This window comes from Adelges cooleyi, unplaced genomic scaffold (assembly GCF_023614345.1).
Source record: "Adelges cooleyi isolate 19-005CV unplaced genomic scaffold, UGA_ACOO_1.1 ACOO_flye_CR_arks_rails_tigmint_CR_PRNA_21, whole genome shotgun sequence".
Lineage (NCBI taxonomy): Eukaryota > Metazoa > Arthropoda > Insecta > Hemiptera > Adelgidae > Adelges > Adelges cooleyi.
In genome coordinates, this window is record NW_026095871.1 from 4,757,105 (window position 1) to 4,776,988 (window position 19,884).

Below are 19,884 nucleotides of genomic sequence, written 5' to 3' on the forward strand. Positions count from 1 at the left end.
AATATTATTTTTAATAATTCTAGAATTTAAACCAACACAAATGAAACTTTTAAAAGCACATATTCAATATATTAAAAAACTTACAAGAAGTATTTTATTGCTTGTGTTCTTGATAAATGCTCATTTTCACATCACGTTTATTTAAAAACTGACATGTTGAGTTTTTAGAATAAGTTTAGTAATGATTGCTGCCTAAAGGGAACAGTTCTAAAGAGATGGACACTGAATTGTATCTGAAACGTCAGTTTAAATTGATAGTTCATGTACACTTTTAAAAGTCATTAAAGAAGTGATTTATTAGTTCTTACTTACAAAAATATATTTAAAAAATAAGATCTCAAGGTAAACCACTACATAGTATTGTGTGTTATTTAAGAATAATAGAGATTAAAGATAAGATTACACCAAATCATGATTTGTGGTAACATTGTAGTTATTAAACATTTAATGATGAAACAGTCTTAGATTAGTATGAGCCAATACTATGTTTTCTTCATTGCAGAAGTCAATCACTTGTTGATCATTTGTCGATCCCGATGGACACGCTACATATTCTACACCACTCTAAAATATATAAAAATGTATTAAACGACAATCAATAAAGTTATATTTATAACTGATAGTTAAAATCAGCGTTGTAATCGTAGGGTAAGCGCATAACAAAACTCATATGTTTTCTATTTATGGTTACGTGATTTTAGTTACGAGTTCACTCATACATAGAAAAGTGGTAAAAAGGTACACCAACCCTTAAACTTAAACCGCTGATTAAAATATAAATTTGATATACCTTAATAGCTCTTTCAATGTTGTCGCTGAATGGAAAAAATGCATCGGACGATAACGCAACCCCTTTTAATTGAGTAGCCCATTCACGTTTTCTTTGTGCTGTTAGCTCTTTAGGAATTTCTTCAAATAAATCTTCCCAACTGGAACGTGACAATAACCCGGTACCTATGGTATCGTTAATGTAATCATCAATGGCGTTAGCAATTTGAGCCCTTTTCACTGATTTCTTAAATTTCATGCCCAATATGTAAGGATGTTGTCGGAGCCACCTAAAATAACAAGATATTATTTTAGTAACAGTTACAAATGAATATTATGTTCATCAATCTAAAATATTAACCAATTATCAGCTTTATCACCAGCCAATCTCGTACAATGTATTCTTGATTGTTGACCAGCACCAATTCCTATTGCTTGGCCATTTAAAGCATAGCATACTGAATTGCTTTGAGTATATTTCAACGTAATTGTAGCAACAATTAAATCTCTTATGACATTATCACTCACCTAAAAATAAATAACATAATTATGTTGTTTAAATAACAATTTAATTGTATAAGTATAAAAAATTATTCTGCTACGAACTTCACATCTTTTAGTAACAATATTTTTGAACAGTTCCCCGTCAATTTGTGCATCATTACGTTTTTGTTCTAATGTCATTCCAAATAGAACTTTACGTTCGACTGGACTGGGAGTAAACTTTGCATCTATTTGTAATATGCAATAGTTACCGTTTTTCTTCTTTTTCAATAAATTTAAAGCTTCTTCTTCATATCCAGGCGCAATAATACCATCAGAAACCTTGAATATAACATTTTAATGTAATACAAACTAATTTAAATATAATATATTATTAGGACATTTTATTTACTTCTCTAGATATAACTCTGGCTGTAGCAAAATCACAAGTGTGTGACAAAGCAACAAAATCTCCATAAGAAGACACACGGTCAGCACCTCTAGCTCTTGCATACGCAGCGCTTAAAGGAGTCATTATTTCGAGTAGATCACTGACCATGTATAGTTGAGCCTAAAAATATGTTAAAATTAAGTTTGTTGTAAACTTACCTATGATTTAAAAGTAACTTACTTCAATTACATTCAATGGCACACCTAAAGCGGCTCCTGCTGGACTAACATGTTTGAAAGAAGTAGCTGCTGGAAGACCAGATGCTGCTGCGAGTTCTTTTACCAACTGCCAACCGTTGAAAGCATCGCATAAGTTGATATACCCCGGTGAGCCATTTATTACTGAAATGTAGTATTGTACAAAAAATGAATAAAAATGAAATTCATCACTTTCAGTCATGATTATTTGGTGAATTATGAAAAAGTTTATAGGCATGAAAATAATTTTTTACTTAATTCAACTTATTTGGCACAATTTTTAAAACAACTGTTTTAAACTGTATTCATATTAGCAAGCTTTTTTTTTATACAACTCAACAATGGATTACCTTGAAAAGGTAACTTGGAATCTGTGGTGAATAACTGTGCAGGGCACTGATGTGGATTTGTTCCATACCGCAAATCAATTTGTCCAACTGTTTTTGCAAATTTTTTTCGTAAGAAATTTGATATGCAATCGTCATATGAAGCTGTACGAGTAAAAGCTTTTAAAGCTAACTTTTGACGAGTTTCCAACACAGTGTCCTTATTCTGAGATATCTCCTCGATCACTTTTGAATAATCATTTGTGTCGCATACAACTGTAACCCGTTCATAATTTTTTGCTGCAGCTCTCAACAATGTTACACCCCCAATATCAATATTTTCAATAGCATCGCCAATAATAACATCAGATTTAGATATAACGTCTTCAAATGGATATAAGTTACAGACAACAATGTTAATGAAACTGTAGTTGTGTTTTTCCAAATCGTTTTGATCTGCTAGAGTTAAACGAGCTAAAATGCCTGAAATGATTTTAGTGACAAAAAAAACAAAAGTACAAATTATTAATTTTATACGGGACAAAAGTTAGTATAACAAAAACTTAATATTACCTCCATGTATTGCTGGATGTAATGTTTTTACACGTCCTCCGAGCATTTCTGGTGCCCCAGTGAAGTCAGAAATACTAGTAACAGGCAGTTTAGCTTCATTTTGTAAAAACAGTGAGGTTCCGCCACTAGCTAATAACTTAAAACCATTATCTACTAGGCTTTTAGCAAAATCGAGGAGTGCAGTTTTATCAGATACGCTAATGAGAGCTAAAATATAAAATTAAATAATAACTAATTAATCTATCATTGTCCGATTTTTTATGACTATTTTTTTAAACCACTATTATACTATACAAAAAATAAATTATAAACCCCTCTGCTGCAGTGGACTGAGGATCTGTCCCAAAAACTAACTTGTCAAGAATCAACCTCACTATGGTAGAGTGGGACCTAATTGCATTGGCCTGTTTAATTCATCAGCTACATGCTACGCAATATATTTTACTTAACCGGTATATCATTAAAGAGCAAATATGTATGCAAGTTCCGAAGACTATAAAGGGTTAATGTTAAACTAATTTAAAAGTACTAATGGTAATAAAAAAAAAACGTTTACTTAACTTATAAGTTGATTTTAAATAATTACCTATTTTATCGTTGGATACCATTTTACAACAATTAGGTAATATTTAAAGATTTCTAGATTCTCTAAACTCTTCAGTCTTCAAGTAAGTATAACCACGTGTTACGCGTGATTTCGCAATGTAATACTCCTACTACCTACTGCCAAGCAAAAACAAGTTGCATTACTAAAGCCTGTAGTCACTATCTAAATGTCCGTATTTTAAAGGAAACGTAATATATTCGTATAATATATCAATTTTATCAACAAGAAAATGCCAAATATTAAAAAATTGCGATAACCCCTTTTAAATGTACATGTAAACAGTGGCACAGTTGGAGAATAAAGTATTTTACTGTTGCCCGATTACGTTAATTACTAACTACTAATTAATAGTTAAATCATATAACACTTGTGACTTATGGAGCATTTAATTTTTTACCGGTTAATAATAATAGTTTATTTTATATTTTGTATGTTTACATCAGTGCCCTTATCTTTAAAATTTATAATCCGAAATCCGAATAGTAAACGGAAAGGTGAATTATTTGGATGGAATTGTATATGCATACTTTATGCATAATATTATCACTATAATACCAGCATTCAATTTTGGATTGAATCTTAGCCTTTATTCTAAGTTGACCACGTTGTTTACCCTCGTTGACAAACGTCAACACTCAAAAATGAGTTGCCGGTTGTTAATTTTTTTTTTTATGCCGGTTATATTTATTGATTAATTGATGTCAATTGTTCAATTTTGAATTTATAATTTGTTAAATTTATTTTGTTATCACTTGACGTTTACCGGTAGCGAGCAACTGACAAAAAGTTGCATTCGTCGTTTTCAAAGCTTTGGCGCATGTGTAAAGACCGCCGACGGCCGACCGGCTGCCACTGAGCATACTATCAGTAATCACAAAATAACCAGAAGAAGCACTTTAAAGAATTACACGGGTTATAATGGGGGTGTGGCGATTTGTTACACCTGTGGGAGAATCAGGGCAGGCGGAATGAAGATAATTACCGTTTTTCTCTTACTTCAAGCGACATTGATCATTTCCTAATCGAAAAATGTGAGAAATCAATTTCGGCAGCAATGAATAATTTGTAATAATAGTTAATTTCTGGATACACTGATGCTCTCAACCGATATCGAGTTCTCATTGACGGTCTCTTCTGGTTATTCGGTGATAACAATTATATTTGAAATTCGATAAGAAACCTACGAAAAAAACACGTGATTTGGATCTGGATTCTGGAAATTATTCTATACCTTTCCGAATGGTTAATTAAAAACAAAAAAAAAATACTTATTTCTAGTAAGTATTGAGATTTACTTAAAAAATGTTTAACTGTAATTTTAAACTATTTGGCGATTTAAAAGAATTCCTCATTTTCCATGTACATAATAATATCATAACATTCATGTCATAAAAATAAAAATGTTTCAATTGTATCATTACAATCACAATGTTCAGTATTTTTGTTAAAGGACATTGGTACACCATAAAGCTATAACTATAGAGCTCAGAAGAAGCAAAACCAATAGAATACTACCAAATAACAAGAAATATTAACGAAAATAAATATTGCAATTATTTACACCAACAAAAAAAATTGCAGTTTGACCTTATTAAGTATACTAAACTCATTGAAGTTCTATTTGTTAATAAATAATTTTCACATAATTGATTCTAATAGTTAAGATAATTACTATTTTTTAAAGTAGTTAACACCATTAATATCCTTGGCAGTCTCATAAAAGAAAATTAGACGATGTCTATCTGCTTAGAAAGCCAAAAAATAATTTAGTTTAATTTACCTTAATAACAAATATTTTAATACAAATTTCACCATTTCTCTGACTATGACTCTTGCCTTGGTAGTGTTCAATATTATTTTTATTATAACATAATGTTTAATACATACATGCATTTTTTTAAACTATTACATGAAAATATTTTTGAGAAAAACTGTTTTACATCCAGAAATAATAAGAGGTGATTTATAATTTCTTAGGTTTAACCATGACATCAAATGAAACTGAATACTCTGAAGACACAAACTTGGATAAGAAACGTAAAAGTGAAAATGTTGAGGAAAAGGTAAAAAAGAAAAAGAAGAAATCCAAGGGTACTGATGAAATCGAAACGGAAGAGCAAGTTTCTAGAACATCTGAGTGCTCGGAAAATAATGTTCAAATAAAATCTAAAAAAGTTAAAGAATTGCCAACAGTCAGTATTGCTGTACCTGGATCCATCTTGGATAATGCACAATCACCAGAATTCAGAACTTATTTGGCTGGCCAGATAGCAAGAGCTGCATGTATTTACAAAATTGATGAAGTTAGTTGTTTATCTTCTTACTACTGTCTAGTCACAAGTGTACCTAATACAATTTCTATACTACAATGATTATGATTTATATTTTGTTTTTTAGATTGTTATATTTGACGATGTTGGCGAACAGACAAATGTTATGATATCGAATAAAAAAACTGAAGGTGGGTCAAAAACGTGTAAACAATTGGCTGTAATTTTACAATACTTGGAATGCCCTCAATATTTAAGGAGAGTTTTATTTCCCATACACAATTTTTTGAAGTACACTGGAGTGTTAAACCCGCTTGATGCACCGCATCATTTTCGACAAGAAGATAATGTACCATTTCGGTAAGTTGACATGTTTACCAAACTAACATACTTATTTTCCTGTGTATAGTAAGATTTAATGAGAAATTTGCAAAGTATAAGTAGAGAAAATAAGGTCATTATTATAAGATGAAAAGGTTTTTAGGAGGAAATTGATTTGACAGGATGGGATTACAGCTGGCTGTCAATCTAATTCTGATCTAACAAATTCGAGACCAATTTATATGAATTGGATGAGTACTACTTCTTTCTTTAATCTGGTACCCTGTCTAGATGAGGAAACTGACATCTATAGGAGTGTCTTAATCAGCAACAAAGCGTAACAATACTGTTGCTTTATCATTATGCCAATGCCCCATGCTATTGCTGCCTAATATACAATATTTCCCTGCAAATTGTTAATTTTAAAGCTAAATTTCAATTTTTTTTTTTATATTAAAAATCTACAGCTATTACAAAGAATTTATATTAATCTAAAATTGTTTATGTATTTTTGTGATTCACAGAGAAGGTGTTGTATCTACACTTCCACCTAAAAAAGGAAAAGGATGTAATGTCGATGTCGGTCTTAAAAAACATGTATTAGTTGATAAATGTATTCAACCATATGTAAGGGTCACAGTAAAACTACTGCCGAAAAGTGATGAATCTAAACGCCAAACAGGTGTTGTTGTATCGCCAAGTACTCCAAAAAATGAAGCCGGGCTATATTGGGGTTACACTGTTAGAAATGCTGACTCAATAAATGAAGTATTCACCAAATGCCCTTATCATAGCGGTTACGATTTAAAAATTGGAACATCTGATAAAGGTGTTAATGTGGATCAGTCTGATCAAAAACAGTTAAGTCGATACAAGCATGCAATCATTTGTTTTGGAGGTGTTCATGGACTTGAACAAGCTTTAGAAACTGATACAGAAATCAATGAAGAACAGCCTTCCAAATTGTTTGACGTTTACTTGAATACTTGTCCCGGTCAAGGTTCAAGGACTATAAGAACTGAAGAAGCTATTTTGATAACTTTAGCAGAATTACGTTCAAAAATGAAACTTAAGTAAATTACTATCCTTCAACATTTGTGTTATTATTTTTATTGTTGTATCCTTTGTACATTTGAAATTATATTAAGTATTGACCTGATCCATAATCAGTTCAATACTTAATAACTAAATACAGTTCAACATTTAAAGGGTATCGTTCTTTGCACTTACCACCATAGCAAGACATTCAATAATTGTTATTAATTTAACTTAACAGACTGAGTCTCAGTCTGTTGTATGTGCTGATGACAGAAACATTACTGATGAAATATGTATACGCTATAGAACATTATTTTTGTGGTTAAGGGTTTATTTAAATATTTTATTTCTTTACAAAAAACCTTATATTTCCCTAAAACCAATCTAATATTATTTACGTACATAGTAGTAAAGTTTTCTAAGGTAGGCTAAAGTAAGTTTTCTCACCTGAGAACTGAATAGGGAAAGACAAATATTGGTCCTAAAGGGTCTATTAATCTATGCTAATAACGCATTTAAATTTATTCTGTGGCAACAGTCACTACCCTGGTTGGAAAAATTGTGTAAGTTCATTCATACACCCGTTGTAGAGAAATAAAATGTATAATATTCTTGTAGAAATGATAACACTATAAAACCAATATTATACACTAGTAGGAAGTAATTATAAAAGCAAAAAAATGTAAAATATGTACTTGTATTGTTGAATCCAATTGGAAAAATTATGATAAAAGTATCAAATGTCAATAAAATAACAAACTTTGTTTTTAATATTAAACTTCCCCTAATAAATTAGATAAAGTACAGTCTAAAAATAGGAAAATATAGTTAGAAATAAGTATATTGACGAACGACTGCACATACCTATATTATATTAAATGACATTTGAAGATAACGCTGATGAAAAACAATATAGTTAAGGGGATTGCATTCGGTCTGCTTTTAAGGAGTTTTGTATGGGTCATATTTAAGAAAAAATAGTTTTAATAAATTTCGACCATACCAATTCATTTACCGGTTAATTTGTATAAGTTTCAAGGTATTATTTTTTATTTAAATCATTTTTTCTCGAAGTAAAAGCCATTTTAGTTTATTTTAGACTAAAAAGCCAGACAAAATTTCTTTTACATAGGATGGTCCAATTTCAATTCTGTAAAGATATTCGAGTTCTTTGGCTACTTTACTACGTTATGTAGGAAACCGATTTTCATTTAAACATTTCAGTTTCTTGTAATTAAATAAATTTAATTTGCAATTGTTCAATATTAGAATCCAGAATTTTTACTTAAAAATCAGTTTCCTACATAATCTAGTAAAGTTGTCACAAAACTCGTATATCTTTACAGAATATTGAAATCAGACCATTTAAATACTAGAAATTTTGTTTGGCTTTTTGGTCTAAAACGTAAAAAAACACCGACTGCATGCAATTCGGAATTCTCTTAAACGTAACGCTGACAGGACTACGACTGAGTTTTATCAGTCCAATTTATAAGAATTGATAACATAAACTACTGATATGTTGTATCCTCAGTTTTCCATAATATTACTATAGACCTAGGTTTATGAATATAACTGACATTTGATTTTGTGCTGATACTAAACGCATATCAGGGGTTTTTGAAATCATAATATATTTGTTTGAATGAAAATAATTTGTTAAAATTACCCAATCTAAACGATAGTATGGATAGTCAAGCTTTAAGCCAGATTTTAAGAGATCATGCTACAATAAGTAAAAGAAATTTGAAAAGAAAAAAAACAAGAGGTGCCAAGAAAACAGAATTGAAGCCGGATGCTATTATATCCAATGAAGAACAAAAAGATGACGAATCAACTTCAAATGTTGAAGTAGAAATCGAATCAATTAAAAAAAAAAAGAAGGTACAAGAATATACATTTTTTTGTCATCCCGAAGGAAAAATCAACAGGGATATGATGGAATATATTGAAAGTATAGATTCCTTTAAGTAAGGTATAACATCAATAAGTTCTATCATTTTTTTTATGGGTCTATTGAAGAAACATTTAAATGTAACTTTACAATGTTCAAAGTATTATCTAAAAAAAAATCATGTAGTACACAAGAAAATTTGTATTGATTTTATATTATTGTTGGCTAAATATTTACACTTGTTGGAATTCATTTTTTGATTAAATATTCTAAGTATTTTAATGTTAATTTTACAATATAATATTATAGTTTATCTATTCGTTATATGATGTATACGTTTTGTAGTTGTTAGGCTTGATAAAGTCTAACATTGAAAGTTTTTCTAAAATTAAAAATACATTCATCTTTTTTTTTCCATAAGATTTAATGTACAATTTGAATGTTAAGACTGTATATTGAACCATTTGTTTAACTTATCATTATGAGAGTAGCTAAATTAAAAAAAATTTTTTTTTAATTTTAACGTTTCTGCTTGGCTAGGTTAGACTAAATAGCCATCGATAAGACTAGAATAGGCTGATCCAGCAAAAACTGTTGGTTAAGCTGTATTTGCACCTAAATAATTTTAAAGGCTCTTAATTTATTATATGACTGAGGAGCAGAATGAGTGATTGTACTTTTAGCTAAATTAACTCTCAGATTTCAAACTATTAAGGTGGTGCTTATACTAATAAAATAATTACAAGTACATTTTTACATGTGGGTGTCATGATAAATATGACTGATACAGATGGCCTTCCTTTAAATAGGTTTGACCTAGAGCCAAATAAGAGAAAAACAATTTATAAATATAGATCTTCTAAAAAAAAAAACAATCTCTTTACATAATTGAGGGGTAGGACACTTATATCTAGTGAACTTTTGTTAGCTTTCACAATAATATAGGTGATAGGTAAGGTGTCATTTAATATTAAAAGGAGACTAAAACTAAACTGTATTTTCCTTCTACTGTGTAAATTGTCCCCTTTCAACATAACGATCCATTTAAGATGACTATGTAAGATTTAATTTTGTACAAAATAATGTATAACCTTGTTAAATTTTGGTGTATATTTTCAAATAGAAGTAATATTTTAACAAATAACTAAAAAGTTAAAAATGAAATACTCATATTGTTATAATGATATAAATCTAAATTTGGTAGCAAGGCAAAAATCATTCATGTTATTCGAGATAATATAATACTTAATGTGACTGATGTATATATTATATACAATATTATACAGTTAAAACAAATATATTTTATAAGTGCCTTCTTCATATACATATTTCAAACTTATTACATTAAAAAAAAAAAAAAAAACACTTAATATAATAATGGAACCAAAGTATAACAAAAAAGAATAAAATTGTAAATCAAAACAACAACTCACTAATAACTAATAAATTTCATGTTCCTTTTTTATTATGAATAACTAATAGTTTTATTTTTTTTTAAATAACATCTGGTGCCTGTGGTATTAAAGATGTAAAAAATGTGCTTATTACAGTCCATAAGGTTGTCATTAATCGTTCATTTTGTCTAGTAGTCGCATCATCAGTATTACCATTTACTTCATTGGCTAAGTTTCTATTATCGTCGACAACTTGTTCCTGCTGAGCTGGTATAATTCTACGTCTATTTAAATCTTGAACTATGTTGAGTAATCCAATTTTATACCTATCAAAACAATAAAAATGTACTGATAGTCATTACTGTGAATAATACAACTAAAATAACAATATCAAATTTACCAACTTAATACCAAAATCTAATAAACAATTAAACATTTTTTTTAAATTTGTAAATGAGTAAATTGTTTTGAAACATTTAAAAACGGTAAAAATTCTTAAATCACTCTTCGTTTAAGTATTTTATCTTGATTCAACAATATAAACATAGTTCAGAAGGGAATATCTTACCAAAATGATGGTATTTATTTTTAATGCGTTAATCGCTTCATATAATCAGATCCTAGTAAACAGAGGGGAACTTTCTCCCAGAGGCTAATAATATTTTTCTTCCTATCAGTAAACATTTATTTTCATATTTTAATAACGTTTGTTCCATTCATTATCAAAACGGGTTGGCAAAAAAGTATTTGGTGTGGTTTATATGAACAATTAATACATGGAAAGATTTTTAGTAGTTTACTACTAGTATATAAATTTTTGTCGGCTTGGATCCAAAACAACTTATCAACCAAACCTTTTTTTTAAATTGTACTTCAACCAATGTCATATATTTTAGAAGTTTTTATTTCAAATTCACAAAATAATTTGGTGTTAAGACAAAACACCAAGGCCTGTTTAACCATTAACATGTATGGTACCCACATTTTTTTCATGAACCACATGAATTTGGGGTCGGTAAAGCAAGTAATCAGGTAAGATACCCAAGAGCAGTTAGTTTTTACACCAAACTCTACAAAAAAAAATGAATTAACAAGTACGAGAGAAAAAATATTTTAGCCAATACATGGTTCTAACCCAATGATCTAAACATCACAAATGTTTAGAAACTTACAAGTAAAGAAGAACTGCAAAACCAGCAACGGCAATAAAACGACCTGGGGATGAGTAGAAGTAAATAACACTCAAGAATACAAATATTCTACAAGATATGTATAACCAATCGAGCCAATCTTGATGAGGTTCATTGATGTTTTCATTGGGTACTACATTTTGAGCCACTGGTTGGTTATTGTTTTCCAACAAATCTATACAAATATAATAGCATTATAAATTATTATTAATGGATAGTAGCATATTTAAATATTTATATATATATATTTTTTTTTTAGGTTTGGCAACAGGCCATTACCTATAATACTAATATGAAAGTAATATATTTAAATTAAACTTGACCAGAAAAACTTATTTTAAATAATTACCAGTATTATTTGGCAATTCATTGTCAGCAGGGGTTTGAATATTTAATGGTAATGATGATCCAAAACTAGAGGCCACTCTATGATATATAAAATAATTTCTTTACTGTTAATTTTTTATTTTCATTTAAATAATTTAACTTACGAATTCCAGTACTGTGCCATTTGAATAGCGTACATTTTATTCATCCAAATTATTTGGTCAGCAGCTATTTGTTCTGGTGTTAACAGAATGTTATTGTGATTATTATTCAAATTTGATTGAGTTTGGTTTGTTGGTCTAACTGAATCTTCTTGCAAATTATTAGAAGAACAATTTTTTTTATTGACTTCCGACGATACATTTTTTTTACAAATACCCTGACTATTTGACTCTGTCGATTTTCCTTCCACACTTTTGAGTTCTATTTTTGATTTTTCTACCATTTTTAAATATGACGTTAATGATATATTAAAAACTAATTAAGTGACTTTATAACATAAATAAAAAATCTATATTATACCTTTAAACGGGACTGAACAAGATGATGAAGCACATACTAAATGTACAGTACGATTGAGCTGGCCATCGTCATCGTATGGCCTTAAGATATCTTTTAAAATAACACTATCGGTTAGAAGTTGTCCTGAATATATTAGTCTTTGGTCCTCCATTTTCTAAAGAAAGGAAAAGAGGAGCTGATGTTTAACAATTTATATGAAGGCAACATACATGAATTATGGGAGTATGAAACTTACTGGTTTGTTAGGGTATATTTCGTGAATATATACTTTGAGTTTTGCTACTGACCAATCTAGTTTGCATTTCACTGTTTGATCATCAATTTGCTGATTGGGTGCTTTAATAGTAAGTGTAATCCATGGATCTGTAAGACCGACATCCATATTTGAATTTAATCCTGTCGACAGAATAATAATTAAGTACAAACATATATTATAACATGCCTCTGCACTACACTAACAGTATGTTAGAGAAACAAATCCAAATATACTCTGCTTACACTAGTAATCTTACCGTGATGTTAATTTTTATTTAAACCTCAAAACAAACAGTTATCTTATATTTTTTAACAACGCAGTTAATTTTGCCGACTTCAAGTTCAACTTTTAAGACTGACAGTGCCTATCTGAAATTAAATTAAGTACTAAACATCGTAGTTTGTATACCTATACGTTCACTTTGTAGTCTGTTATCAACACAGTTTTACTATCAAATATTTGGTTAATTTCTATTGGTTAAAAAATTAAAAACCCCTCGACCTTTGTTCTTCTACCCAACCATTAACTACAGTCTTCTGACTACTACCATAACCGAATTCATAATTCAATAATCAATAAACAATAAAGGTTTTGCAATATTACAAGAATAAGAATTACTTAAACTGATATTTAAATAACTCGTCAAATGTCAATACGGAATACTTATTATATCCTCCTATATATTTTATTCAGAGTATTTTCAAATTGTCCTATATGTTGATATTATAATATATCGGTATTGTTATTATTGACGATATTTATATGGCTAGTTTTTTCGTTTAGACTTACGTAGGACATAAAGTTGATATTAGAGTGTGGTTTCTGTAATCTGTTGCATAAAATAATAAGTGACAAAATATATAGGTAAACCCTGATATGTGACCATCATAATCATACTGTATTAGAGGGGGTCGAAACTCAAGACATATATAGTATAAACTAGTATAAAAAAAAGCTTTCCCAAAAATTTAGTTGATGAGGTCTTGATGTAAATTGTACGTTCTTTTTAACACTATTTGAAGAATTTTGAACTTAAAAAAAATATATCACAGTGAACCTAGACATATTTAAAATTGTTTTTGAGCATGGACATTTTATTAAAAACTGATTACAGATTTCTATCAGATATAAACACAGAATAGATTAATTATTAATTTATCCTGTGGTTAAAATAACAAATAAGTATCCAACAACTATGATAAATTCAACAATATATTTATTAGACAGCTGATTTTGACTGCTAACATTTAAATTGGTTGGGAAAACTTTATAAAATTATTCTAAGTTAATTTTATTATACATATTGCCTACACCATATAAATAAACAGGTCTTTCCTTATTAATTCATTTTTCTATTAAAAATCAAAACTCCATCTAAGGTTCAAATTTTAATGAAATATTATATACTATAATGTATGTATAAATAGAGATATATAATATATATTATGTAGGTATACCGTATAATATATTTTATTTTATTTACTGTAATTTTTTACCTGGTATTCTTCATCTCCGTACCACGGGGCACAGACTAATTATTGCTAAACCTATATGATAGATTATATTATCTATGGATAGCTTTTTTATTATTAATCACTGGCCTTCTTTTTATCACTTAAAACAAAAAACATTGAAATTTATCAATGATTAATTTTTTTTTCAATACAAATATTTATAGTGAAGAACCCAAGTATTAATTAGCCTGAATATTAAAAAAAATAATTAATTAACATGAGTTTTTGGCGAGAAGCCTCTAGTGTAATTTTATTAACAAAGTCGTCCAATATTACTAACGTAAAAACTATGTGTTGGGATCCTTTGAGAGTGCTTTGTATGAAAAGGAGTGAAATAATATCATATTTACCAAATGTAATTGTCTTCCCTGGAGGAACTACAGAAAAGTCTGATTCTTCAATAGAATGGGCAAAGATCATTCCGGGTTGTAGTAAATTGAATTTAAATTTGAATATAGTGGGTTATAATGGTATAAAATCACATTTAAATGACATTTTTGTTAAAACTGTAAGTTTATATTTACTTTTCTTTAGGTAATTCTGCGATTAAGTTTGTAAAAGATAATGAAGCTGGTTCAATTTCTAAAGAGCTGTCGTTACGTATAACTGCTATTAGAGAAACATTCGAAGAAAGCGGCATCTTATTATGTAAAAAAGTTAGCACAGATAGTGCTGACACTGATTGTGTTTTATGCAGTCATTTAGAAATCGAAAGCATCGATAATTGGAGAAAACTAGTACAAAAAAACTCGTCAAATTTTATAGATTTATGCAATAAAAATAATTGTTATCCAAATGTAAAAGCCTTGCAAATATGGAGCAATTGGTTATCTCCGCCAATATCTAAATCCAGTTTTGATACAAAATTTTTTGTCGCCATTATTGATTCACCAGTAAATAGCACTCCTGATGGTACTGAAATATCAAAAATAGAAGTGAGTACTATTGAATTGTAATATCATGTTGTAATTTCAATTACATTTATCTTTATCTAGTGGAATACTCCAGACGAAATATTGTCTAGGTTTGAATCTGGCAACGAAATACTAGTTACTCCTCAGTTCTATGAACTCTCAAGATTAAAAAATTTTATTTCCTTTGAGGAATTAACCAATTTTGTAACTACAAGAAATGGTCATGAATGCGAACAAATGATACCAAAGATTGTCGTTACTAAAGATGGAATACTCAGTTTACTTCCTGGTAAACTATTTTTATAAGTTACTTTTAAACAAACATTTTTTAATTTAATAATCAATTTTTGGTAATACCTTACTTTGCAGTCACCAAGTAACCAAATAATTTTTAATTTGTATGTTATATTGTAGGAGACGGTGTATATGACAATTTTAATGGTGGTATGAAAATTCACTCAACAGACAAATATATTAAACATTTTGATGCACACATAATGCATCGATTATACTTCAGTAAAACATTTTTACCAAAAAAATTGGTAGTTAGTAATTACGTACCAAAATATGGACATATTGTACCATTTATCACTAAACCTCATTCTAAATTATAACTTATTGTATAAAATATAAACTATAAATTATAAGCTTTAAAAATAAGATTTATTTGTGAACGGATAAAAATTTCATTGTTATTTATTTTTAATATATTCATTAATATAGGTATACTAAAAATTACGAATAAATTCTGCGCAACCATATTACTCTCAGCAATGGGAGTATAGGTTCCTATATTTTTTTTTAGTTAAATTACTGCCTAATGTTTCTTAACCGTTACATATATATATTTCAAGACGGAACTGTAAGAGACTGTAGAGGAAGTATGGCGACACCTTTTCACTGGGCACTATTTCACTTAGTACAGTGAGATTATTTTAATAATAAAGATCATTTTGTCCTTAATTCAAGAATATCAAAATCAGGGTTTAAAACCAAATTTGTTTTTTCAGATTTTCATTTTTTTCCAGATTTATGAAGGTTGACAATTACAGATATTTAAAATTTTTCATAATGTATCGTTTTCTAAAAGTACTTTGGATTAGGTGTTATTGCAAAAATATGGGTGATTGGTATTTTTGGTTTAAAACCCTTACTGAAATCTCCAATAATTGTAAATTTTGTTGCTAATCGACTTTCCTTACGAGCTACAATATTATGTATCTTAGCCAATTACAGAGGTAGCCTTCCACTAGAAATAGGATTAGGCATTAATACCAATTTTCATTGGAATCTTTACCAAAATATCGCCAGCTATTATCTCTTTAACTTTGTACCTGGAGGTAATATTTTCCCTTTGTACACCTGGACAGTCTGCTTCTAGACAACTATTCCAACATAATTGTATAAAAAGTTACACAAGTAAAATATAAAGTTATTGATTATTATAATTCATGTATTATAATAAGGGTATACAATGTGTGTACACTCCTTCCTCCTTGTTATGTGTGCGTGTACTCATATCCACAGGTACACAATTTTTATTTTAACTACAGATATACAGTGAATTAGTGGATCACTAATTAAAATATATTTATTTACTTTAATAGCTCTCTTTAATGTCTTTGACTATACCACTGTATGCAATATTACTTTCACGTATTTTTTTATTTAATAATATTTTAATAATTTACAATGGAATTCCAATGAGCATATTATTTTTTGGTGTACAAGTAGGAGGTTTTAGTTTATAAAGTGTGACAGCGTAACCAGCTTCTATGGCTCTTGTTGCACGATCTTTGTCAACTGCAGCCATACATGTATAGCCTTGTTGTGTTTTTGTACAGTTAGGGTCAAAATGAGTTTGATCGGCACAATGACATAAAACTAAATAATCTTTAAAAGTAAAATGTGCCTGCTTTAAGGCTTGACTTCGAGGATATTCCAAAATGTGATTATCCTGTAATAAAAAAAGGTTATTCTATTTTTGAAAACTAACATATAGTTGTACATACTTGAATGCCTCCATAACAACATGGGCAAACAACAAATGATGCATTTTGTAATATACATTTTTCCAATACTAAATCTGTGGCTACACCACACCCATGAAGACATACGCCAACCTAAAAGATATATAGAATATTAATATACATGCAATATGTCACAAAATTACTGTAATTGTATTTATAAATATGAATATTATGTATTAATAAATAATGAAATAAGTATGATGAACTTTTTGTATACGTAGCAGCAGGTACCAAAGACATTTTTACCTGAAAATCAGCATTGAAATAATCTAAATTTGAATGTACTATCATGATATTTTTTAGCTTCAATTTTTTTATACGTTCCTTGGCTCGTCTTAATGACTCTTCTTTATTGTCAACCAATATCACTGTTAAACTCGGAACGAGATAAGCTATGACAATCCCTAAATGCCCACTACCGCAACAAAAATCAACTACAGTATCACCTTCTTTTGCAACCTATAATAAATATTTTATAAATAATTTTAAAACATGAATTTGGCGACTTATTACTTTTAATGTCGCTTGAATTAAATTTTCCAACTGTTGTGTTTTCCGTTCTAATCGTTTAACAGGTATGTCACCACCAGCTGGAAGAGCTTCACATGGTAACTCGGCCCAATTAATTGATTTTAAATCAAAAGTATTTATGGATAAATCAATATTTATAGTATTAAACGACTGAATTATGTCTTGAACATTTTGTCTAACATATATTTTTGACCGAGGATTATATCTACGCAAATCACACTTGTACAAAGAATGAATTGGAACTTCGGGTAAAACAAGTTGAGATGGCAATTGCACAGTTTCAAAATGTATATTATTCAAATAATTAATAATATTGAGACGTTCGATAACTGATGTGTACCATTTCCAAGTTAACGGCAAAAACTGAACAACAGCAGTTTCTCCTAATAATCTACATGCTATATGAATGTTTGGTATTATAAGTATATCTGATAAAGTTGGATTATCTTCATCGGCGAATCTCTGAGTCGGATGAAATGATTTTTCATTCAACCTTTTGTTTATATTATGTATTTGCAGGGGCTGAGATAGATGACATTCAAATCGAGCTAACTGTGTCGGTATTTGAAACAAAATATTTAAATCGGTTAATTTATATTTAAAAAAAGATTCCACTGTTGCTTGAATTTCTACTTCACAAAATTTAGTCCACGATGAAACTTCAGCACATGCTGATAAACAACTCTGTCGAAAGCCAAGTAACCATGTAAAATGTTCACCAACACTTTTTATGAGCTATTAAAAACAAAAATATAACATATAATTTATACAATATTAACAACCATGTAAAATATTAAATAAATTTAGTCACCATTCGCAGAGAAGAGCAAAATCCTGCAGTGCAATATGGTTCATTGTCATTTTGAAATACAGGTAATAAACAGTCAGCAGCTGGTCTGGATAAATTTTCTCTAAGTATAACTGAATAAGGTAAACCGTTTAGAGAAAACCTAAAATTAGGATGGTCTTTTTCGATGTTTTCGACTATAACAAGAGTGATTGGAGAGTTCACATACTGACAAACAAAAAGAACGATTGCAGATCGTAATGAGCAAGTCACATAGTTGTTAGCTTTGTCCAAATCAACTATATTAACGTATAATGAAAAAGACATTGTACTCTAAAAAACAACAATTCATTGATTAGAAATCATAACAAATGTATTAAATATAGTTTGTTTACAGCAAATATAATATTTTGACAAATACTTTTTTACATAATGCAATTTTTTAAAAATACTTTAGCAAATCCAAAAAAAAAAAAAATAAACAGGACATTTTTAAGTTTTGTCATAGGAATATAATAACAAAAGAAAATAATATTTTAATTTTTATAGAATAGGTTTAAATAAAAAAAAATGTATGTAAAGAAACCAAATTTTAAGACAATTTCATTTTATTTCCACATTCTAATTAAGATTGATTAAAACAAAAAAAAGATTTACATTATAATAAGAAAAGTATATAAGTTCTAACTTGAATAAATACTTTAAAAAAATTAAAATACATACATTATACGACGGAGTCTAACTGCTTTTGGAGTTTTTTCATCAATTTTCTATGGAACTGTTTCTTCTTATAACGAATCACACACAAACTAAAAAGAGCAAATAAAATTTGAGAACTCTGAAAGATCCAAAAATCTGATTCCGATGTATCTAGGTCAGATGAATTGCAACTGTAAATTAAGTTTAAACATAAAATATCATTGACATAAAAAAACTTCTTTTACAAAAGTGGAATGTTACATTTTGCTCTCTAAAAACAATACATCAGCTTGACTAAAGTCCAGTTTTTTGTAAGGCGCATCAAACAACAAAGATTGGGGTTACATTAAAAATTAATTATTTTTTTACTTACCTTTTATATGTAATTCCAGAATATTTGCAATTGATGATCTCAACAAAACTTGAATTAGTACACTCTGGTCTGCCTAAGCATATATGACATTTTTCTAAAATAGTACTTTCTTCTTTTAACCAGCATTCACTAGTTGAGTTTTTTGGGTAACTTGTAATAGAAAATGAGCTGCTGGGCGCAACAGTTATGCTAATGCCAGATGAAACGGTTGAGGAAATAATTTTTATAAATATTAATAAAGTTAATCTGAAAAAACATACAATAACCACTAGAATATAACTTGCAAATTCTTTTACACAAATTTTTTTGTACCTATATTACATTAATCAGACATACAACTCATAATAATAACATCAACTGTATTGATAATTAAATGTTTTGCTTTCTTAGAGGCAAAGAAAGACAGACGAAGCTTTTTT

At 28.8% G+C, this 19,884-nt stretch overlaps 5 protein-coding genes across 12 annotated transcripts; 2 read left to right on the top strand and 3 right to left on the bottom strand.

Annotated features, from left to right (window-relative positions):
- Positions 1 to 23: 23 nt before the first annotated feature.
- Positions 24 to 4,428, bottom strand: LOC126834707 (bifunctional purine biosynthesis protein ATIC). Of its 4 annotated transcripts, XR_007685103.1 has the most exons (11): positions 4,388 to 4,428; positions 4,169 to 4,266; positions 2,799 to 3,005; positions 2,250 to 2,708; positions 1,883 to 2,043; positions 1,664 to 1,822; positions 1,375 to 1,593; positions 1,130 to 1,296; positions 791 to 1,058; positions 313 to 564; positions 26 to 233 (listed from the first exon to the last, which is right to left on the bottom strand). XR_007685103.1 is itself a non-coding variant. In XM_050566821.1 (10 exons), exons 1-10 carry the CDS (start codon positions 4,411 to 4,413, stop codon positions 445 to 447), a joined length of 1,884 nt encoding a protein of 627 aa, XP_050422778.1. In that variant the 5' UTR covers positions 4,414 to 4,428; the 3' UTR covers positions 24 to 444. The 4 variants fall into 4 exon arrangements, 3 of the variants coding, with proteins under 3 accessions (XP_050422778.1, XP_050422780.1, XP_050422779.1); XM_050566821.1 differs by having other exon boundaries at positions 24 to 564; XM_050566823.1 differs by lacking the exon at positions 4,388 to 4,428 and adding an exon at positions 3,385 to 3,521 and having other exon boundaries at positions 33 to 564; positions 4,169 to 4,245.
- Positions 4,356 to 7,090, top strand: LOC126834714 (putative methyltransferase C9orf114). 2 transcript variants are annotated; one of them, XM_050566837.1, is made up of 5 exons: positions 4,356 to 4,682; positions 4,856 to 5,000; positions 5,383 to 5,708; positions 5,803 to 6,035; positions 6,521 to 7,090. In XM_050566837.1, exons 3-5 carry the CDS (start codon positions 5,391 to 5,393, stop codon positions 7,071 to 7,073), a joined length of 1,104 nt encoding a protein of 367 aa, XP_050422794.1. In that variant the 5' UTR covers positions 4,356 to 4,682; positions 4,856 to 5,000; positions 5,383 to 5,390; the 3' UTR covers positions 7,074 to 7,090. The 2 variants fall into 2 exon arrangements, with proteins under 2 accessions (XP_050422794.1, XP_050422793.1); XM_050566836.1 differs by lacking the exon at positions 4,856 to 5,000 and having other exon boundaries at positions 4,358 to 4,682.
- A 3,025-nt stretch (positions 7,091 to 10,115) lies between these two features.
- LOC126834622 (homocysteine-responsive endoplasmic reticulum-resident ubiquitin-like domain member 2 protein) lies at positions 10,116 to 14,209 on the bottom strand. 4 transcript variants are annotated; one of them, XM_050566696.1, is made up of 7 exons: positions 14,114 to 14,209; positions 12,597 to 12,757; positions 12,362 to 12,515; positions 12,004 to 12,277; positions 11,862 to 11,938; positions 11,495 to 11,687; positions 10,116 to 10,648 (listed from the first exon to the last, which is right to left on the bottom strand). In XM_050566696.1, exons 2-7 carry the CDS (start codon positions 12,741 to 12,743, stop codon positions 10,423 to 10,425), a joined length of 1,071 nt encoding a protein of 356 aa, XP_050422653.1. In that variant the 5' UTR covers positions 12,744 to 12,757; positions 14,114 to 14,209; the 3' UTR covers positions 10,116 to 10,422. The 4 variants fall into 4 exon arrangements, with proteins under 4 accessions (XP_050422653.1, XP_050422652.1, XP_050422651.1 ...); XM_050566695.1 differs by lacking the exon at positions 14,114 to 14,209 and adding an exon at positions 12,860 to 13,045; XM_050566694.1 differs by lacking the exon at positions 14,114 to 14,209 and adding an exon at positions 12,821 to 13,045.
- A 135-nt stretch (positions 14,210 to 14,344) lies between these two features.
- LOC126834623 (acyl-coenzyme A diphosphatase NUDT19-like) lies at positions 14,345 to 15,776 on the top strand. The gene is made up of 4 exons (XM_050566698.1): positions 14,345 to 14,601; positions 14,666 to 15,066; positions 15,127 to 15,334; positions 15,460 to 15,776. The coding sequence occupies exons 1-4, from the start codon at positions 14,349 to 14,351 to the stop codon at positions 15,657 to 15,659; spliced, it is 1,062 nt and encodes a 353-aa protein (XP_050422655.1). The 5' UTR covers positions 14,345 to 14,348; the 3' UTR covers positions 15,660 to 15,776.
- A 742-nt stretch (positions 15,777 to 16,518) lies between these two features.
- LOC126834240 (glutathione S-transferase C-terminal domain-containing protein homolog) lies at positions 16,519 to 19,236 on the bottom strand. The gene is made up of 6 exons (XM_050566021.1): positions 19,117 to 19,236; positions 18,418 to 18,726; positions 17,589 to 18,341; positions 17,322 to 17,534; positions 17,058 to 17,168; positions 16,519 to 17,002 (listed from the first exon to the last, which is right to left on the bottom strand). Exons 2-6 carry the CDS (start codon positions 18,718 to 18,720, stop codon positions 16,733 to 16,735), a joined length of 1,650 nt encoding a protein of 549 aa, XP_050421978.1. The 5' UTR covers positions 18,721 to 18,726; positions 19,117 to 19,236; the 3' UTR covers positions 16,519 to 16,732.
- Positions 19,237 to 19,884: the final 648 nt, after the last annotated feature.

Excerpts from the sequence above, each read along its gene's own strand:
- LOC126834707 (XM_050566821.1), bottom strand. The coding sequence starts at position 4,413 with ATGTCGCTTGAAGTAAGAGAAAAACG. Across the intron at positions 1,823-1,882 it reads TGCCATTGAATGTAATTGAA|GCTCAACTATACATGGTCAG; the intron begins GTAAGTTACTTT and ends ACATATTTTTAG. Across the intron at positions 1,059-1,129 it reads GGTGATAAAGCTGATAATTG|GTGGCTCCGACAACATCCTT; the intron begins GTTAATATTTTA and ends TTGTTATTTTAG.
- LOC126834714 (XM_050566837.1), top strand. The coding sequence starts at position 5,391 with ATGACATCAAATGAAACTGAATACTCTGAAGACACAAACTTGGATAAG. Across the intron at positions 5,709-5,802 it reads GTATTTACAAAATTGATGAA|ATTGTTATATTTGACGATGT; the intron begins GTTAGTTGTTTA and ends TTTGTTTTTTAG. Across the intron at positions 6,036-6,520 it reads GAAGATAATGTACCATTTCG|AGAAGGTGTTGTATCTACAC; the intron begins GTAAGTTGACAT and ends TGTGATTCACAG.
- LOC126834622 (XM_050566696.1), bottom strand. The coding sequence starts at position 12,743 with ATGGATGTCGGTCTTACAGATCCATGGATTACACTTACTATTAAAGCA. Across the intron at positions 11,939-12,003 it reads ATGGCACAGTACTGGAATTC|AGTGGCCTCTAGTTTTGGAT; the intron begins GTAAGTTAAATT and ends TATATATCATAG. Across the intron at positions 10,649-11,494 it reads TTTGCAGTTCTTCTTTACTT|GTATAAAATTGGATTACTCA; the intron begins GTAAGTTTCTAA and ends TTGTTTTGATAG.
- LOC126834623 (XM_050566698.1), top strand. The coding sequence starts at position 14,349 with ATGAGTTTTTGGCGAGAAGCCTCTAGTGTAATTTTATTAACAAAGTCG. Across the intron at positions 15,067-15,126 it reads CTGAAATATCAAAAATAGAA|TGGAATACTCCAGACGAAAT; the intron begins GTGAGTACTATT and ends ATCTTTATCTAG. Across the intron at positions 15,335-15,459 it reads AATACTCAGTTTACTTCCTG|GAGACGGTGTATATGACAAT; the intron begins GTAAACTATTTT and ends GTTATATTGTAG.
- LOC126834240 (XM_050566021.1), bottom strand. The coding sequence starts at position 18,720 with ATGTCTTTTTCATTATACGTTAATATAGTTGATTTGGACAAAGCTAAC. Across the intron at positions 17,535-17,588 it reads TAATTCAAGCGACATTAAAA|GTTGCAAAAGAAGGTGATAC; the intron begins GTAATAAGTCGC and ends TATTTATTATAG. Across the intron at positions 17,169-17,321 it reads ATTTCAATGCTGATTTTCAG|GTTGGCGTATGTCTTCATGG; the intron begins GTAAAAATGTCT and ends TATATCTTTTAG.